General features: G+C 36.0%; 1 protein-coding gene across 1 annotated transcript in view; it reads right to left on the bottom strand.

Annotated features, from left to right (window-relative positions):
- Window positions 1-15,277, bottom strand: part of PASK (PAS domain containing serine/threonine kinase) — a 31,551-nt gene that overhangs the window by 6,458 nt on the left and 9,816 nt on the right. The window contains 6 exon segments of the mRNA XM_070753234.1: window positions 842-976; window positions 3,168-3,293; window positions 4,152-4,319; window positions 7,712-7,893; window positions 9,277-10,415; window positions 12,962-13,133. Coding sequence (XP_070609335.1) covers window positions 842-976; window positions 3,168-3,293; window positions 4,152-4,319; window positions 7,712-7,893; window positions 9,277-10,415; window positions 12,962-13,133 — 1,922 coding nt within the window.

Genomic DNA, 15,277 nt, shown 5'->3' with positions numbered 1-15,277 from the left:
AACTTGACTGTAAAAAATATGACTTCAGTAACCGATTTGTCGAGGCGTGGAACTCATTACCGGACTCAATAGTGTCATCCCCAAACCCCCAACACTTTACCCTTAGATTATCCACGTTTGACCTATCCAGGGGCGAGTACAAGTGCACTAGAGTGCCTTCCGTCCCCTGTCCTATTGCTCTCCTATATCTCCTATACCTTTCTTCTATTCCTATATCTCTTCTTCTATTCTTTCATTGATATGTTTTATTCCTATATCTTCTATTCTTTCTTAGATATATATTTACTATGTGCATACCCACTAAAACCTTCATTGTGTATTGGACAAAATCAATCAATCAATAAAAAATAAATAAATAAAATGTCACTACTGTTTTATGTATTACTAGAAACAATATTTCATACACTATGGTAAGCAACATTATCATTAGAACAATTCCATGAGAAAGATGAGTGGTGTAATGCCTGTTCTGATTATATGAGACCAGTAAAACTTACAATAATCAGTTTTCTAATTCTAGGTGAACACTCATTCATTCATTCATTTATTCTTAGTTTTATTCTACCTTTCTTATATACACTGCTCAAAAATAAATAAATGGAACACTTAAACAACAGAATATACCTCTTCTTAGGGAGGACATAACAGAAAATAATCGAGCAGCACTGCTTTCCAGAATAAATTAACAGATACCCCAGATCAAGACTAGACTTATAAGAAGATGAAGCTAACTCCTTTGCCTCTGCTTCAATTTAGATTTAAACCTGAAATCTATACCTGTAAGTTTGTTTTACAATTTTATCAACTCTTCTCTGCAGATTGCATTTTAACAAAATCTCACCTGCCGGAATATGTAACTTGCCAAAGGCTCATCCAAATCAGGTTGATTATCAATGAAAGTGAAGAGATCTAGACCGCTTCCATGCTTCTCCATCACTAGTTGAAAGAACTGTTGGTTCTCAAATATATCAAGCACCTAGTGTCAAAGAATGTAGTGTGAACAACTTTCCAAAAGTACTCCACAAATTTTGTATTTCACCTCAAAAGTATTAAACTATTATTTATTTATTTACTGGATTTATTTGTTATATTAAATTATTTTTGGGGACTGATATCCCGCTGTATTCAATAAATTATCAATCAGTTTACAATGGATTTTTATTATGTACTGTTTTTTATTATTGTTGTGAGCCGCCCCGAGTTTGCGGAGAGGGGCGGCATATAAATCCAATAAATCTAAATCTAAATCTAAATCTAACTACAATGAAATAACAATTTAAGTAATTACACAGAACACCAACATAAGTCATAATAAATAAATAAGAGCAAAATGCTATCTAAAATAATTCTGTTTTTAATAGCTTCCTAAAGGGCTACAATACGGGTAATCCTCAACTTACAACAGTTCATTTCAAGTTACAACGGATCTGGAAAAAATGACCTATGATAGTTGTAACATCCCTATGGTCATGTGATCAAAATTCAGCCATTTGGCAGCAGACTCATATTTATAACCGAAGCAATGTCCCAAGGTCATGTGATCATCTTTTGCAAGCTTCTGACAAGCAAAGGCAATGGGGAAACCAGATTCACTTGTTACTAACTTAATCACTGCAGTGATTTATTTAACAATTGTGACCAAAACAAGGTCTTAAAATGGAGCAAAATTCATTTAAATGTTCTGCTTAGCAACAGAAATTTTGGGTTAAATTGTAGGCATAAGTCAAGGACTAGCTGAACTTTAATTTCCAATGAGGGGCTGAGAGAGAGAAATATGCCTTGTCAGGTTCTTCTAACCTCAGAAGTATGGAATCACTGGCAGCTACAAAATCTGATAGGTCAAGCCAATCTAGTTGGAAGTAATCAGTCCTGTAGAGAGAACGGTTTTGCAAGCCAATTTGACCAATTTGTGGGGGTACTTATAAGCTTACTGAGAACTAGTGCAAGACCGTCAGAATTGGTGTTATATGTTCTCAGTATCAGGAATGGATAAGCACGTGGATCACTGCCTTCTGGACTAGCTTTAACTTTCCAAATATTTTAGGGACATGTGACATATTTTGCAATATAATCCAATTGAGTGATAATGAAAGTAGGAATCATTATAGCTAGACTGCCTTACTCTACATAAAGGTCACTACGGGAAGAACCCACAAAACACTAACATCAACAGGGAAGCCTGGTTCTCTCCCATTCGGACTCTCATAGCATTCAAGCACTGGAGCAGGACCAACAGGTTCTCCTCTACAACCCAAAGTGGTAAAAGTTGGATATCATCAGCATATTGATGATACCACATCCCGAATCATCAGATAACTTCATCTAGTGGTTTCATGTAGATCAGGGGGTGTAAAGCTGGCAGCCAGATGTACAGACCATGCCCACCCCCAGCTCCGTAAATGGGAAAAACGTTGTGAAACGTTACGTGACATCAATGTGACACCGTGAATATGAAGCTCGTGATGTAGATATTTAAAAGTATGGGACGGGATTGGCCTTTCAGTACTACCTATCAGGCTATTAGGCCAATTCCTCCTTCCCCGTTATCACTGATTGAAACGATACACTAATGAAAGAGCATAATCACTGCAGAATTGTGCTACCAATCCAACCCCCAAAAGGTGGTCCAGTAAAGTACCATCTTACAAATCTAAATCTAAATAATAAATTGCAGTAGAAAGCAAAATATTATTTTGATGGTTAAGGTGAGGACAGATATTAGAGACAAAGAGCTGAGTGGGGCTGCGTGTATTGAGGTTAGGGTATATCAGGCACATGGATAAGTTTTTCTCACTGATCTGGAAAGGAACATTATGAGCTTATTTTAGACTAACATAATTTTCAGGTGTTTTCATCTCAAAATTATGGAAAACCGCAACTCTATGCCTTATGCTGCTTAATTCGTAGAGAAATAGGTCCAGTCATTTTCATCTCACATTTCAGGACAACTAGTATAAAATGAGCAAACTTACAAGTCACAGATTAAATCCTAGCAAGAAGATAAATCAAGAACAAAATACAGAATTGATGAATGATCCAATACTTGAATTTCCATGTATGGAAGTATCATCCATTAAGACCAAATAAAATAGTTTCAGATACATTAAATCAAAGGGCTTAATTTCTGAAGTTATAGTTTATATATCTGCTTAACAGGTCTACCATACCTTGATAATATTGGGATGTTGAAGGTTCCTCAGAATAGAAATCTCCTGAGTAATTGTCCCTAGCTCAGGATCTTCTACCCAGCAATAGTCTAACACCCTTCCTTTCCAAATGAATTTTACTACAACCTATGAATGATAAGATGCAAAGGAATAATTAGACCAAATTTAGATGGGACACGATGGGAAGAAGCTTAATTTACTTTGTATCTATGTTACAGATTTTTGAAAACAGTTTATACTTAAGCTGTACAATGACAGTTCAAATAGGTATGCATTTTATATTTATTGTTTTGCTTAAAGAACTATAGACTGAATCACATATGATGGCATGGGAACGGCATTTGTATATGCGTTACTTTTTCCTCCCAATAATTCAATGATTTAGCAGAAATTGGTCAACTAAGTTTGATTTGCTTTGTTAAAATGATAATCATTGCAATCTGAGTAGGCATTTACTAGTTCGTTCATAATTTAGTTATATTTAATTTCAAATCAGTGTTTCCTAATTTTGGCAGCTTCTTGAGGTGTAACCTTCAGCATACAGAATCCCCTGGTCAACATGGCCATTGCTCAGAATTCTAGGAGTTGAAGTCCATATATTGCCGAAGTTGGGAAACAGTGGTTTAAATCAATGTAAGATTCACAAGAACAAAGGATATTTTTGAAAACAAAATACAGGTATTTGTCAGCAACCATTCAAAGTTGCAACCAGATTTATAACCAGAGTAAGGAGGCACACAATGGGGAGTACATTAGTTATGTCAAATGCACTCATGTCTTTTGATATATATTCCTCATTATATGCCTGCTTTTTCTGCTGAAATTTGTTCTTCAATTATGTGTGACTGTGCGATGCTACGGAGGTAGCAAATGGTTATAAGAAAGATATTTCTTAATAATGCACAGCACAGGTAAAACATAAAGCATAATGCCAAGTAGCTAATACTAATGTAACTACTAACTTTAAGCAAATAGCTTTTTTACCTCTTTCTCATCCATTTTGCATTTTCCTGTCCAGACAAACCCGAAAGCTCCTTTTCCAATAAAAGTAAGAGTATCATATTTCTCACCATAATTTCCCTCACAAGCTTTCAGTCTTTCTAATTCTTCGACTCTTCGTGAATTCTCATATAAGGGTGTGGTTTTGATTAACTGCAGTAAAAAAAATGATGTACATTATAACAGTTTAGTGAACTCACTACAACCAAAAAAAGATAAAAACAAGTAAAAATGTAAGAAATATATTTTAAACAGGTAAATATTTCATCAGTAGCTATCCTCAAATTGTTGTTTTTTGAGCTATTTCTGTATTTGAAATCACTAATTAATTTTGAAATATATTCAATTATTACTCTAACTTCAACAGGATGCTCCTGAAATTAGCCTAAAGCGGGGGCAATCTAATAAATAAATAAATAAATAAAAATAGAGAAAAATCAATGCAAACATGGTACATTACAGAGATAACATACCTCATAGATACCTCATACCACATGGAAACCTCATTGCGGTCAGTAACAGCCCACAGTTAGCCTTCTCCAGGTTCCGCCCACCAAGCAATGCCGGTCGGCGGGACCTCGGGGAAGAGTCTTCTCTGTGGTGGCTCCGACCCTATGGAATCAACTGCCCCCAGAGATTCACCCTATCTCCTCCCTACCAGTATTCAGGAAAACCATTAAGACCTGGCTTTTCCAGCAGGCCTGGAATAAGATTGACTGCTGTGTGTGTAATGGTTCTTTTTAAGATACAGTATTATTTTATAGTTATTATATTATTGATTTTATTATCCAATTTTCATTATATTTTAATATTATTGTATTTATCCCACTTGTCAGCCGCTCTGAGTTGGTTTTGGATTGAGCGGCATATAAATACAATCAATCAATATTTTATCATATTTATATGCTGCCCTTCTCCTCACAGACTCAGGGCGGTGAAGAACAATAAAATTAATACAAAGTTAAAAACCCCACGATAAAAATATTCCTCCTTCATTCATTCATCAGTAGGCTGGAACAAGGTGTTGGTGTTTAATGACACCACCACCCCCCCAGGCCTCACGGTAAAGCCATGGTTTTAGGGCCTTTAGGAAGGCCATGAGCATGGGCTTGGTACAATAATGGGAAGAGAGCTAATTCTGAATTCAGTAAGGCATTTCTGAGGTCTACAACACTGGGACATTTCATTGGGACATACACAACATTTCAGGAAGGTTAGACTGTCTACCTATACTGTGCAAAGCAGCATGTTTGCAAACAAGCCAAATTATATAAATGCTCTGAGTTTCCTATCTTGTGTGTTCCTATAAATTTCCCCCCAAAGGGAACTAAAATCTTTGCACAAGCAAATGGAAATCTATCTATCTATCTATCTATCTATCTATCTATCTATCTATCTATCTATCTATCTATCTATCTATCTATCTATCTAATCTATCTATCTACCTACCTACCTACCTACCTACCTACCTACCTACCATCTAGCAAGTTTAAGATAACAGATATAAATATAAACATTTTATGAATACATGAAACACAAATAGATACAAATAAATGGGGACCTTGTGAGAGGTAGGCACAATGGGGCACTTATGCACACCTTAAGAACTTAGGGTGCACTTATGCACATATATGTCTCCTGCAAAAGGCAACTTTTTCTGAAACTTTTCAAAGTAGAAATTTGTGTTATGTTACTGTTTTAAGTAAATATATCATCCCAGGACTGGTGGCCAGATCTCAAGAGGCCACTGTTTTTTATAATAACGATGGCACTGCTGCAGCCACTCTAACATTCTTCATTTATAGAATGACTGTTCTCATCTTGCTGAGATACTGAGCAACTAATTACAGGAACTTTAGGGTTTTTTCCAACAAATTAATTCTCTCAACATAATCTTGGGACCTGACCCTAGTTAGTGGATTTTAACAGTGTAACAGATGTGAAAGTTAATTGGATCAGTAAAGGACTAGAGTAGACAATCAATGTCACATTTAAGCAGGGCATATTCCCTGGTTACTACTGCCATCTGGTGGCCTGATATTTTCATTTTTTCAGGCACTGTTTTTTGGCCCAAACTATAGAAGTTTGGATAGTTCGCATTTTTCACTATTGACAATACAAAATTCTTTTGTGAACACTTCCCTGTACACAAGCTCTAGCAGAGGACATTATCCATTAAAATAATTAATAAAGAAAAAACTCTTTAAAATAAAAAGAAAAAATGTCAACAGAGGGGCAAGAGATTTTTATGAGCCATAAATTAAGAATTGGAGAGTGTTCGGGGGCGAGGCTAAATAATCTATTCTGGGGAATGCCAGGGAAAGTCTTTCAGCAAAAATCCTAGCATTAAAATGTAGCTATAAGGTCCTGTCCTTTCTAGGATAAATAAATAATTTCCTGTTGGGTGATTTAATTTCATCACACCTCTTAGGCTTCCTCAACGGTTTTATTTTTCTACTTTCAATTAAATAAGAATTCATTATAAAGAATGAGCAATACCTATTATTTTTTGCCTGACAATATTTTTTTTTGGTTAGAAAGAATAATGTTGCCATTAAATTCTCTAATCAAAACTCTAATCTTCCTGCCAAAATCAGCAGATTCAGAGAATGTTATTAGCTTGTCATTCATGTTTCAAGAAGGAGCAAATATTATCTGTGTGTCATATTTATCTTGCATCATTTGTGGGAGCAGCTCCCATCTGAAGGCATACTGCGGTAACTTGGTTCATTTAGCTTAGAAAAAGGGAAAAAGAGGAGAATTTTAATGGTATGTATAAAATTGTGTATAGTACTTGTGTTGTAGAGACTTTTTCTCATTCTCTGCCGGCAGGCCTGGGGCTGTTGAGCAACAATACTCTGCTGCAGCCAAAAGTGATGGATAGATGGATGAATATCTTTTATTGTGGAGTTTCTAACTTTATATACTGTTTTATTGCTGTACGCCGCTCTAAGTCCATCAGGAGATGGGCAGCTTATAAATTAAAATAAATAAAACTTTTTTCCAATTATAGTTCAAAAACCTTAACCCCTACATTTTAGCAAATGATGATGATGATGATGATAATAATAATAATAATAATAATAATAATAATAATAATAATAATAATACTGTGGGCATTTAATTTGTAGAATTTGTTTTTAGCGGTTGTAATACAAGTCAATTGGTATAGTTTTTTAAAAGTTATGAACAAGTTTATGGAAGATCAGGCTGTCAGTGGCTATTAAAGTTAATTATTTATTACTTACTAAATCATAGGCAGCATGTTTTAAATACTGGTTGTTAGTAAATGGCAGTGGAAGGGAGCAATTATCCTTGGTCTAGTAAAGTCAATTGATCACATTAATATCAGTAACACTCTAACAGCTACTGTTTGCTCACAGGAATTATTGTATCCCTGTAGACAGTGTTTCTCAACCTCAACAACTTTAAGATGTGTGTATTTCATCTCCCAGAACTCCACTGTGAGTAGGGTTGGTTGGGCTAATGCCATGAAATACTGCAATAGCTAATGTCTATGGTTATATAGAAATCAATATACTTACTTCTGCCAAATTAAGAGCTGAGATTTCATCTAATGTTTGGCAGGAACTGGCCAAGCTAGAAAGAAGTAATTGTGTCTTTGCTGCTGCTTGTTTCTGACTTTGGAAAAGATCTCTCATAACCCAAATACAAAAAAGAGCAGCAGGATCATGCAATTCCACACGTTTCACTTCAAAGAGTATGCCTGCAAAATAATTAACCAAGATAAAAACTCAAAAAACACATCAAATGAGATAGAGAAAATAAGTACAACACTTATCCAAGAGCAAGATTCTAAAGCCTCTATATATATTGTGGATTTTAATATTGCAGCTAAACTTTTCAGAAATATATAAACACAACCAACGTAGGATAATGTAAGAACAAATTGAACAATGAAATAAAAGCGTAATTACTGGTCTTTTTTCACTCAAGGAAAATTGAATATTTCCTGTGGAATTTTAAACAGAAACAAATACACTTACTATTAAATTCATATTTAGCAATAAAACTCCCTTTTTATGACCCTCATCCTTTAATTCAGGGTACAGTCAGGGCAACTGGATGGAGCTGAGTTTACTGACCAGATGCCCTTCCTGATGCCTACATAGACTTTGCAGTAATTTTTTTTTCTTTGTGCCTTAGGAGAGAAACATCTGCTGCTACTTAGTATTGAACTCTCAACCTTTTGAGTAGGAAGCAAGTGTCTGCAACACTAGGCCACTAGGCAGCTCAAATCCTTACTTAACAATATAATTCTAAAATAATTCATGACCAAACAGCATGGCTTTCAGCCTTTCTGAATATTGCATGTTCTAAAGTTACTGGTACAGTAACTGTCAATCATTCAATGCATATTAGAAAAGCTAACTTTGACTTTAAAAAAACCCTGAGATGTGTTTAATGCTGAGAGTCAAGGCCTTTAATAACTAAAGCAGCTCAAAACATTATAAGTATAAATTTGTTTGATTAAAGATAAGGTAAGGTTGGAAGAGTTGGTAAATAGCCAACATCCTCTGAAAAATTTAGATTATTACCTAAGAATCTTGTTTTTTCAAAGTTATAAAATCCTGGCACACATTAGCACTTGATGTTATTTTATTCCAACCAACAAAAGAAAAGATATATAGCCAAATTGTTGATAACTGCAATTAGGGATTTTAGATTATATCTTTCTATGTATTGTTTTTAATCCAGTTGCAGTATCTGCTTAGGTATGGCACGCAATAATATTTTTATTTATTTATTTTGTCCAATACACAATAATACACAATGAAGGTTATAGAGGATATAGTAGAGAAGAAATACGAGATATAGGAGACTATAGGACAGGGGAGAGAAGGCACTCTAGTGCGCTTATGTACACCCCTATGATTGGCCTATAAGGAACAAGGAATACTAAGAAGAAATTAGCAAAATCAGACTAACATTTAGTTTGGTTAGATAGAGTGTTCATAAATTTTCTTTGGTATTCAATATTCATCCCTTTCATAAGAAACTCCCATTCCCATGTTTATTAAAGATAAACTCCCACTTCCATGTTTATTAAAGATAAGAGGGAGAGCAGTAACAATTGCTTCCAACTTACTGAGTCGAGAACCATCTCGGTGGTAGCAGTTACCAGTATAGCTGCCTTCCAGTATTTCAGTGTTCAAAACAGTTGTTGGAGATGGCACATTTTCTAATTTTACAGGCGTTGATGTTACCTGTGCCATATGCTGCTGCTTTAATGTCAAGAAGTCGTCTTGAGAATCAACATTAGTTTTTAGTGAATTAATTTCTAGATCATCCCTTAGAGTTGGTACAGCACTTTCAAGTTCTGAAGTATGACGTATAGAGAAATCACTGTCAAAGTACTCAGAAGGCTTATTAACAAACAAGTTCTTTTGACGAGCTGATGGAGAGATTCCACTCAACGAAGACTCCAGCTGATCATTTGTAATATTATTTCTCTGTTCCAGGGACTGGACAAGATCTTTCTCATCTAAGAAGGAATGTTTTATTGGTCCAAAGACAGCACATGAGTCAGACCTCACCTCTTCGTTAATCCCCAGGTTCATCAGTTCACAGCAAACAGAATGGTTACTACCCACACTCTCACTTTCCATAATTATAGAGGCATCATAAAGTTTTGACGAAGATCCATGTATAGGAAGACTGTTGCTCTTTTTTGCAGGCAGAAAAACTGAAGAATCAACAGTTGAATTTTCTAAGAAATTATTCTCAAATGTTAAGCTGTTGGTTCTATTCATTAGAGTTCTGGGTGGAACTTCATGGCTTTGCCTTGGGTTAGATGCTGTATCATTTGGCTCATCCAGTGTTGGAGTTCCAAATGACCCCTGCACAGCTTCACAAGGCACGTTTGCCTCAAGTTGTAATTCAGCTTTTAATAAATTTTTATCAAAGGTCTCACTGCCCAGGACAGAATGTTTCCTTCCTCTTCTGTGTGACTTCACATCTTGTGGTGAAATAGAATCATGTATATTCAAATTGTCATTTTCTTCCTGAATTAGGTCGTAAGTATTTCTGGAAAGACAACTATTTAGTTTACTTCTATCATCTAATACATTTGATTCTGGATTATTCTGTTTTAAAGAATGTAGTTCATTCATCTGATGGATAGCAGATCTTCCAGTCTCTTTTTCAGTACTATTTTTGTAATATAGATTCTCAAAAGTTATAGCTTCATTAGTAGCTAGCACATTATTGCTAGGTATGTGGTTTCCGCTGAAAAAAAGAAGATTTATTTTGTTATATTAAAGAATCCTGTAGCTTTCACACCATGTTCTCCACTCACCCATAATTTATTTGTAATGCAAGGACTTGCATTAATAAAACTATTCACATAGCAGACTGAAGAAGCAACTTGGATAAGTAGTGCAATGTTTCAGACCAAAAAAGAAAAGAAGTCCTGTTGCCATGACTCATCTTCCAAACTACTCTTCCTGGATGACTGAGGATCTTCACTGATATATTCAAATAGCACAATTTAATAAAATTGAATACAACGCCAGGATTGTTGAGAACCAACCTGACTTTGTTAAAAAGAGTTCATTTTAAACAGACTTTGTCTCCTTTGATAAAAATAACTACTCTAGTGACAAGAAGAATGCTATAGATGTAACCTACTTTGATTTCAGCAAAGGTTTTGAAATGATTCTGCTATTAAAGTATAATTTGTATGGCATTATAGTAAGTTTGGCTAACTACTCAGAAAGACAGCTTTAACAACTCAACTCTGTATTTGAAAGAAGGAGCCAGTGGCTGTTCAGGGAGACCTGTTTTAGGACCAGTATTACTCAATATTTTTAATTAATGATCTAGAAAATAGGATTGACAATTTTATTATCAAATTTGGAGATGACACAAATTGGGAGATCTCACCAACACAGAATTTGCAAAAAAATCACGTCTCAAGTAAAGTGGTGCATTCAATTTGCCAGCAAATTTCTAAAAGTCATCAATGACTACCCCATTATTGGAGAATGGGGGAGAGAAAATCAGTTTATATTCCAATCCCAAAGAAGGGCAATGCCAAAGAATGTTCAAACTATCATACAATAGTGCTCATTTCATACACTAACAAGGTCATGTTTAAGATTGCACAAGCTAGACTTCAGCAGTATGTAGACCGAGAACTACCAGAAACACAAGCTGGGTTTTAAAGAGGCAGAGGAACTAGACATCAAAATATCAACATTTGCTGGATTACGGAGAAAGCGAGGGAGTTCCAGAAAAACATCGGCTTCTACTTCATTGACTACACTTGTGTGGATCTCTGGCTAGTTCTTAAAGATATGGGAGTACCAGACTACCTTACCTGAGAATCTCTATGCAGGTCAAGAACGTTTAGAACAAGACATGGAATAATGGATTAGTTCAAAATAGGGAAAAGAGTATGAGGTGGCACAGCAGGTAGAGTGCAGTACTGCAGGCCACTAAAGCTGACTGTAAATCTGCAGGTCAGCGGTTCAGATCTCATCACCGGCTCAAGGTTGACTCAGCCATCCATCCTTCCGAGGTGGGTAAAATGAGGACCCGGATTGCGGGGGCAATATGCTGGCTCTGTTAAAAAGTGCTATTGCTAACATGTTGTAAGCTGCCCTGAGTCTAAGGAGAAGGGCGGCATTAAAAAAAAAATCAAATAAATACATACATACATAAACAAACAAATAAATACATAAACAAACAAACAATCTGTATACTGTCATGCCGCTTATTTAAATTATATGCAGAATACATCAAGCAAAATGCTGTGTTAGATGAATCACAATTAAGACTGTGGGAGAAATATCAACAACCTCAGACATACAGACAATACTACTCTAATGGCAGAAAGTGAAGAGAAGCCAAAGATCCTCAGGGTAACTGCAGCCATGAAATTAATAGATGCTTGCTCCTCAAGAGGAAAGCTATGGCAAACTTAGACAGCATATTAAAAGCAGAAACATCACCTTGCCGACAAGGGCCCTAAAGCTATGGTTTTCCCATAGCTTTCCCAATAGTAATGTATAGCTGGGAGAGTTGGACCATAAGGAAGACATAGCGCTGAAGAACTGATGCTTTCAAATTGTGATATTGGAGAAGACTCTTGAGAGTCCCTGGGTCTGCAAGGAAATCAAATCAGTCAATCCTAAAGCAAATCAACCCTGACTGTTCTTTGAAGGACATACACTGAAGCTGAAGCTCAAATACTTTGGCCACCAATTGACAAGAATAGCAATAGCACCTAGACTTATATACCGCTTCACAGGGCTTTACAGCCCTAAGTGGCTTACACCATCAGCATGTTGCCCTCAACAATCAATCTTGGTAGTATGGAAGGCTGAATCAACCTTGAGCAGGTCAGGATTGAATTGCCAAACTGCTGACATCCAGCAGTCAGCAGAAGTAACTTGCAGTATTGAATTCTAACCACTGCGCCACTCATTTGAAAAGACCTGGATATTGGGAAAGATTGAAGGCAAAAGGAGAAGGGAATGGCAGAAGGTGAGATGGTTAGATAGGGCCAGTGACACAATGAACATGAATTGGGGCAAAGTCCAGGAACAGTGAAAGATAAAGGGGCCTGCTGTGCTGTGGTCCATGGGGTCACAAAGAGTCAAGAATGACGTAACCATTGAACAATGACTATTGCTACTAGACAGTTTTCTGTAATATTAAACTCATTATCTATATTATTTAAAGAAACTAAAACTTTCATTCTTCCATCCCATGATATAACTTTTCCAGCAGTGGCCACACTAAAACAGACTTGGGCATTTGAAACCTACCAAACCAGGGATGAAGGTACCACTGGAGGAGACAGCAGAGCAGAGGACACATTTCCAAAACTTTCCAGTGGGATTTCCCTTTTAGGTGGGAGCTCAGCTCCACTCCTCCCTAATTCCTGTTGTTCCTTCAGATCTGGCAAATCCATATCTTCAACAAAGAATGAGTTGATGACTGCAACAAAAGAAAACAATATGGGCAACAATCCTTTCAGCAAGATATGCCCCAAGAGGCTCTAATGCCATTTTACATGCGAAATGTGGATGAATGGCTCTTGATAGCATTTTTATACATACAGAAGATACCTTTCTTTCTTTCTTTCTTTCTTTCTTTCTTTCTTTCTTTCTCTCTCTCTCTCTTTCTTTCAATTTATATGCTGCTCCATTCCAACAGGACTCACATTCCAACAATTAAACATGTATGGGTGAGATCATCCAAGGGCATGGGGTGAGGCGCGGTGGAAGTGATGTGCCAGTGCCTGGAGGCTGTTAGGGTCTGGATGGGTGTCAACAGGCTCAAACTCAACCCGGATAAGACGGAGTGGCTGTGGATTCTGCCTAAGTAGACAGTTTGATTTCACAGAACTTTGATTTGCTTGGAGTTATATGTGTTCTTTAAAGTGTTCCCTTTATTTTTTTGAGCAGTGTATTTTAACTACCGTAGCTAGTTACAGGTGTATGCTTTTAATTGAAAATATATACAGTGATACCTCTACATAAGAATACCTCTACTTAAGAACTTTTCTAGATAAGAACCGGGTGTTCAAGATTTTTTTTGCCTCTTCTTAAGAACCATTTCTACTTAAGAACCCAAGCCTGAAAAAATTTCCCAGGAAATTTGAGAGCGGCACAAAGGCCCGGCCAGTTTCCTGCTATTCCCCCTTTAATCAAGGTTCTTAAGTTTTCTACTTAAGAACCTGGTCACAGAACGAATTCAGTTCTTAAGTAGAGGTATCATTGTATATCTAATAGTAAATCCAAGAAAAAAATAAAGAGGAGGGAAGAAACAGGGCCTCCACCCTCCATCTGTGATTTCCTCAATCACACACATAATTTGCTTTTACATTGATTTCTATGTGAAAAATTGCTTCTTCTTACAAACTTTTCTAAGTTTTCTACTTAAAAACCTGGTCACAGAACAAATTAAGTTCGTAAGTAGAGGTACCATTGTATTTATAATGCAATTTAAACTTGGGAAGGAAATTTGAAAGTTATTCATTACATGCATTCCAACTTGGGTAAATAATTTATCACGAAAATCTTATGTTTTAAGCCAAATTAGCTTTGTTGTTTTTAATTATCTTATTTATTTAATAATAATATATTATAATTAATATACAAAAATAGAAGCATTAAATAAAATAGTATAACATTATTTAATTTATTTATTATTTAAAACTTCAGTTTAATAAAGACTAGCGGAGTCAACATTAGAAATGTTGCAGCTATGTAAGATTTATTTTTGCTTGCATTACAGGTAAAATCCTGAATACTAGTAAATATAAAAGCCACATAATCAATTGAGTCTACTTATAAAATTCCCAGAAATCTCCCACTTAATTGCAACCTGGTTCCATTGAGGATGTAAATGTAAATTATCTCCTTCTTTGTCCAGGTAGTCATTGACTTACAACCACAATTGAGCCTAAAATTTCTGTTGCTAAGCAAGACATATAAGTGAATTTTGACCCATTTTACAACGTTTCTTGCCACAGTTGTTAAGTGAATTGCTGCAGTTGTTAAGTTAGTAACGTGATTGTTAACTTCCCCATTGACTCTGCATGTCAGAAGGTTGCAAAAGGTGATAACATGACCCCAGGACACTGCAACAATCATAAAAACATGCCAGTTGCCAAGCATCTGAATTCAGATTATGTGACCATGGAGGTGTTATAATGACTATGTGAAAAACCATCATGTTTTTTTTTGTCAGTGCCATTATAAACGGTCACCAAATGAATGATTGGAAGGCAGGTTACACTTGTAATCTATACAATAAGGCTGAATCCTGTATTTTATTCAGAATTGTCTTTTAATGCAGCTAGAGCTCAGACAATCACCTTGCACTATATACTCCAAAGATATACATTGGTACCTATACCTAAGAACGCCTCTACTTAAGAACTTTTCTAAATAAGAACCAGGTGTTCAAGATTTTTTTTGCCTCTTCTTAAGAACCATTTTCTACTTAAGAACCCAAGCCTGGAAAAATTTCCCAGGAAATTTGAGAGCAGCATGAAGGCCCAGCCAATTTCCTGCCATTACCCCTGGGTTTCTCTCTCTGGTGCAGTGAATGGGAGGCAGCCTCGCGACGGGTGT

Source organism: Erythrolamprus reginae, chromosome 5, assembly GCF_031021105.1.
Source record: "Erythrolamprus reginae isolate rEryReg1 chromosome 5, rEryReg1.hap1, whole genome shotgun sequence".
In the NCBI taxonomy this organism is placed as follows: domain Eukaryota; kingdom Metazoa; phylum Chordata; class Lepidosauria; order Squamata; family Dipsadidae; genus Erythrolamprus; species Erythrolamprus reginae.
The sequence above is the reverse complement of the archived record's forward strand: the minus strand, read 5'-3'. Positions and strand labels throughout refer to the sequence as shown.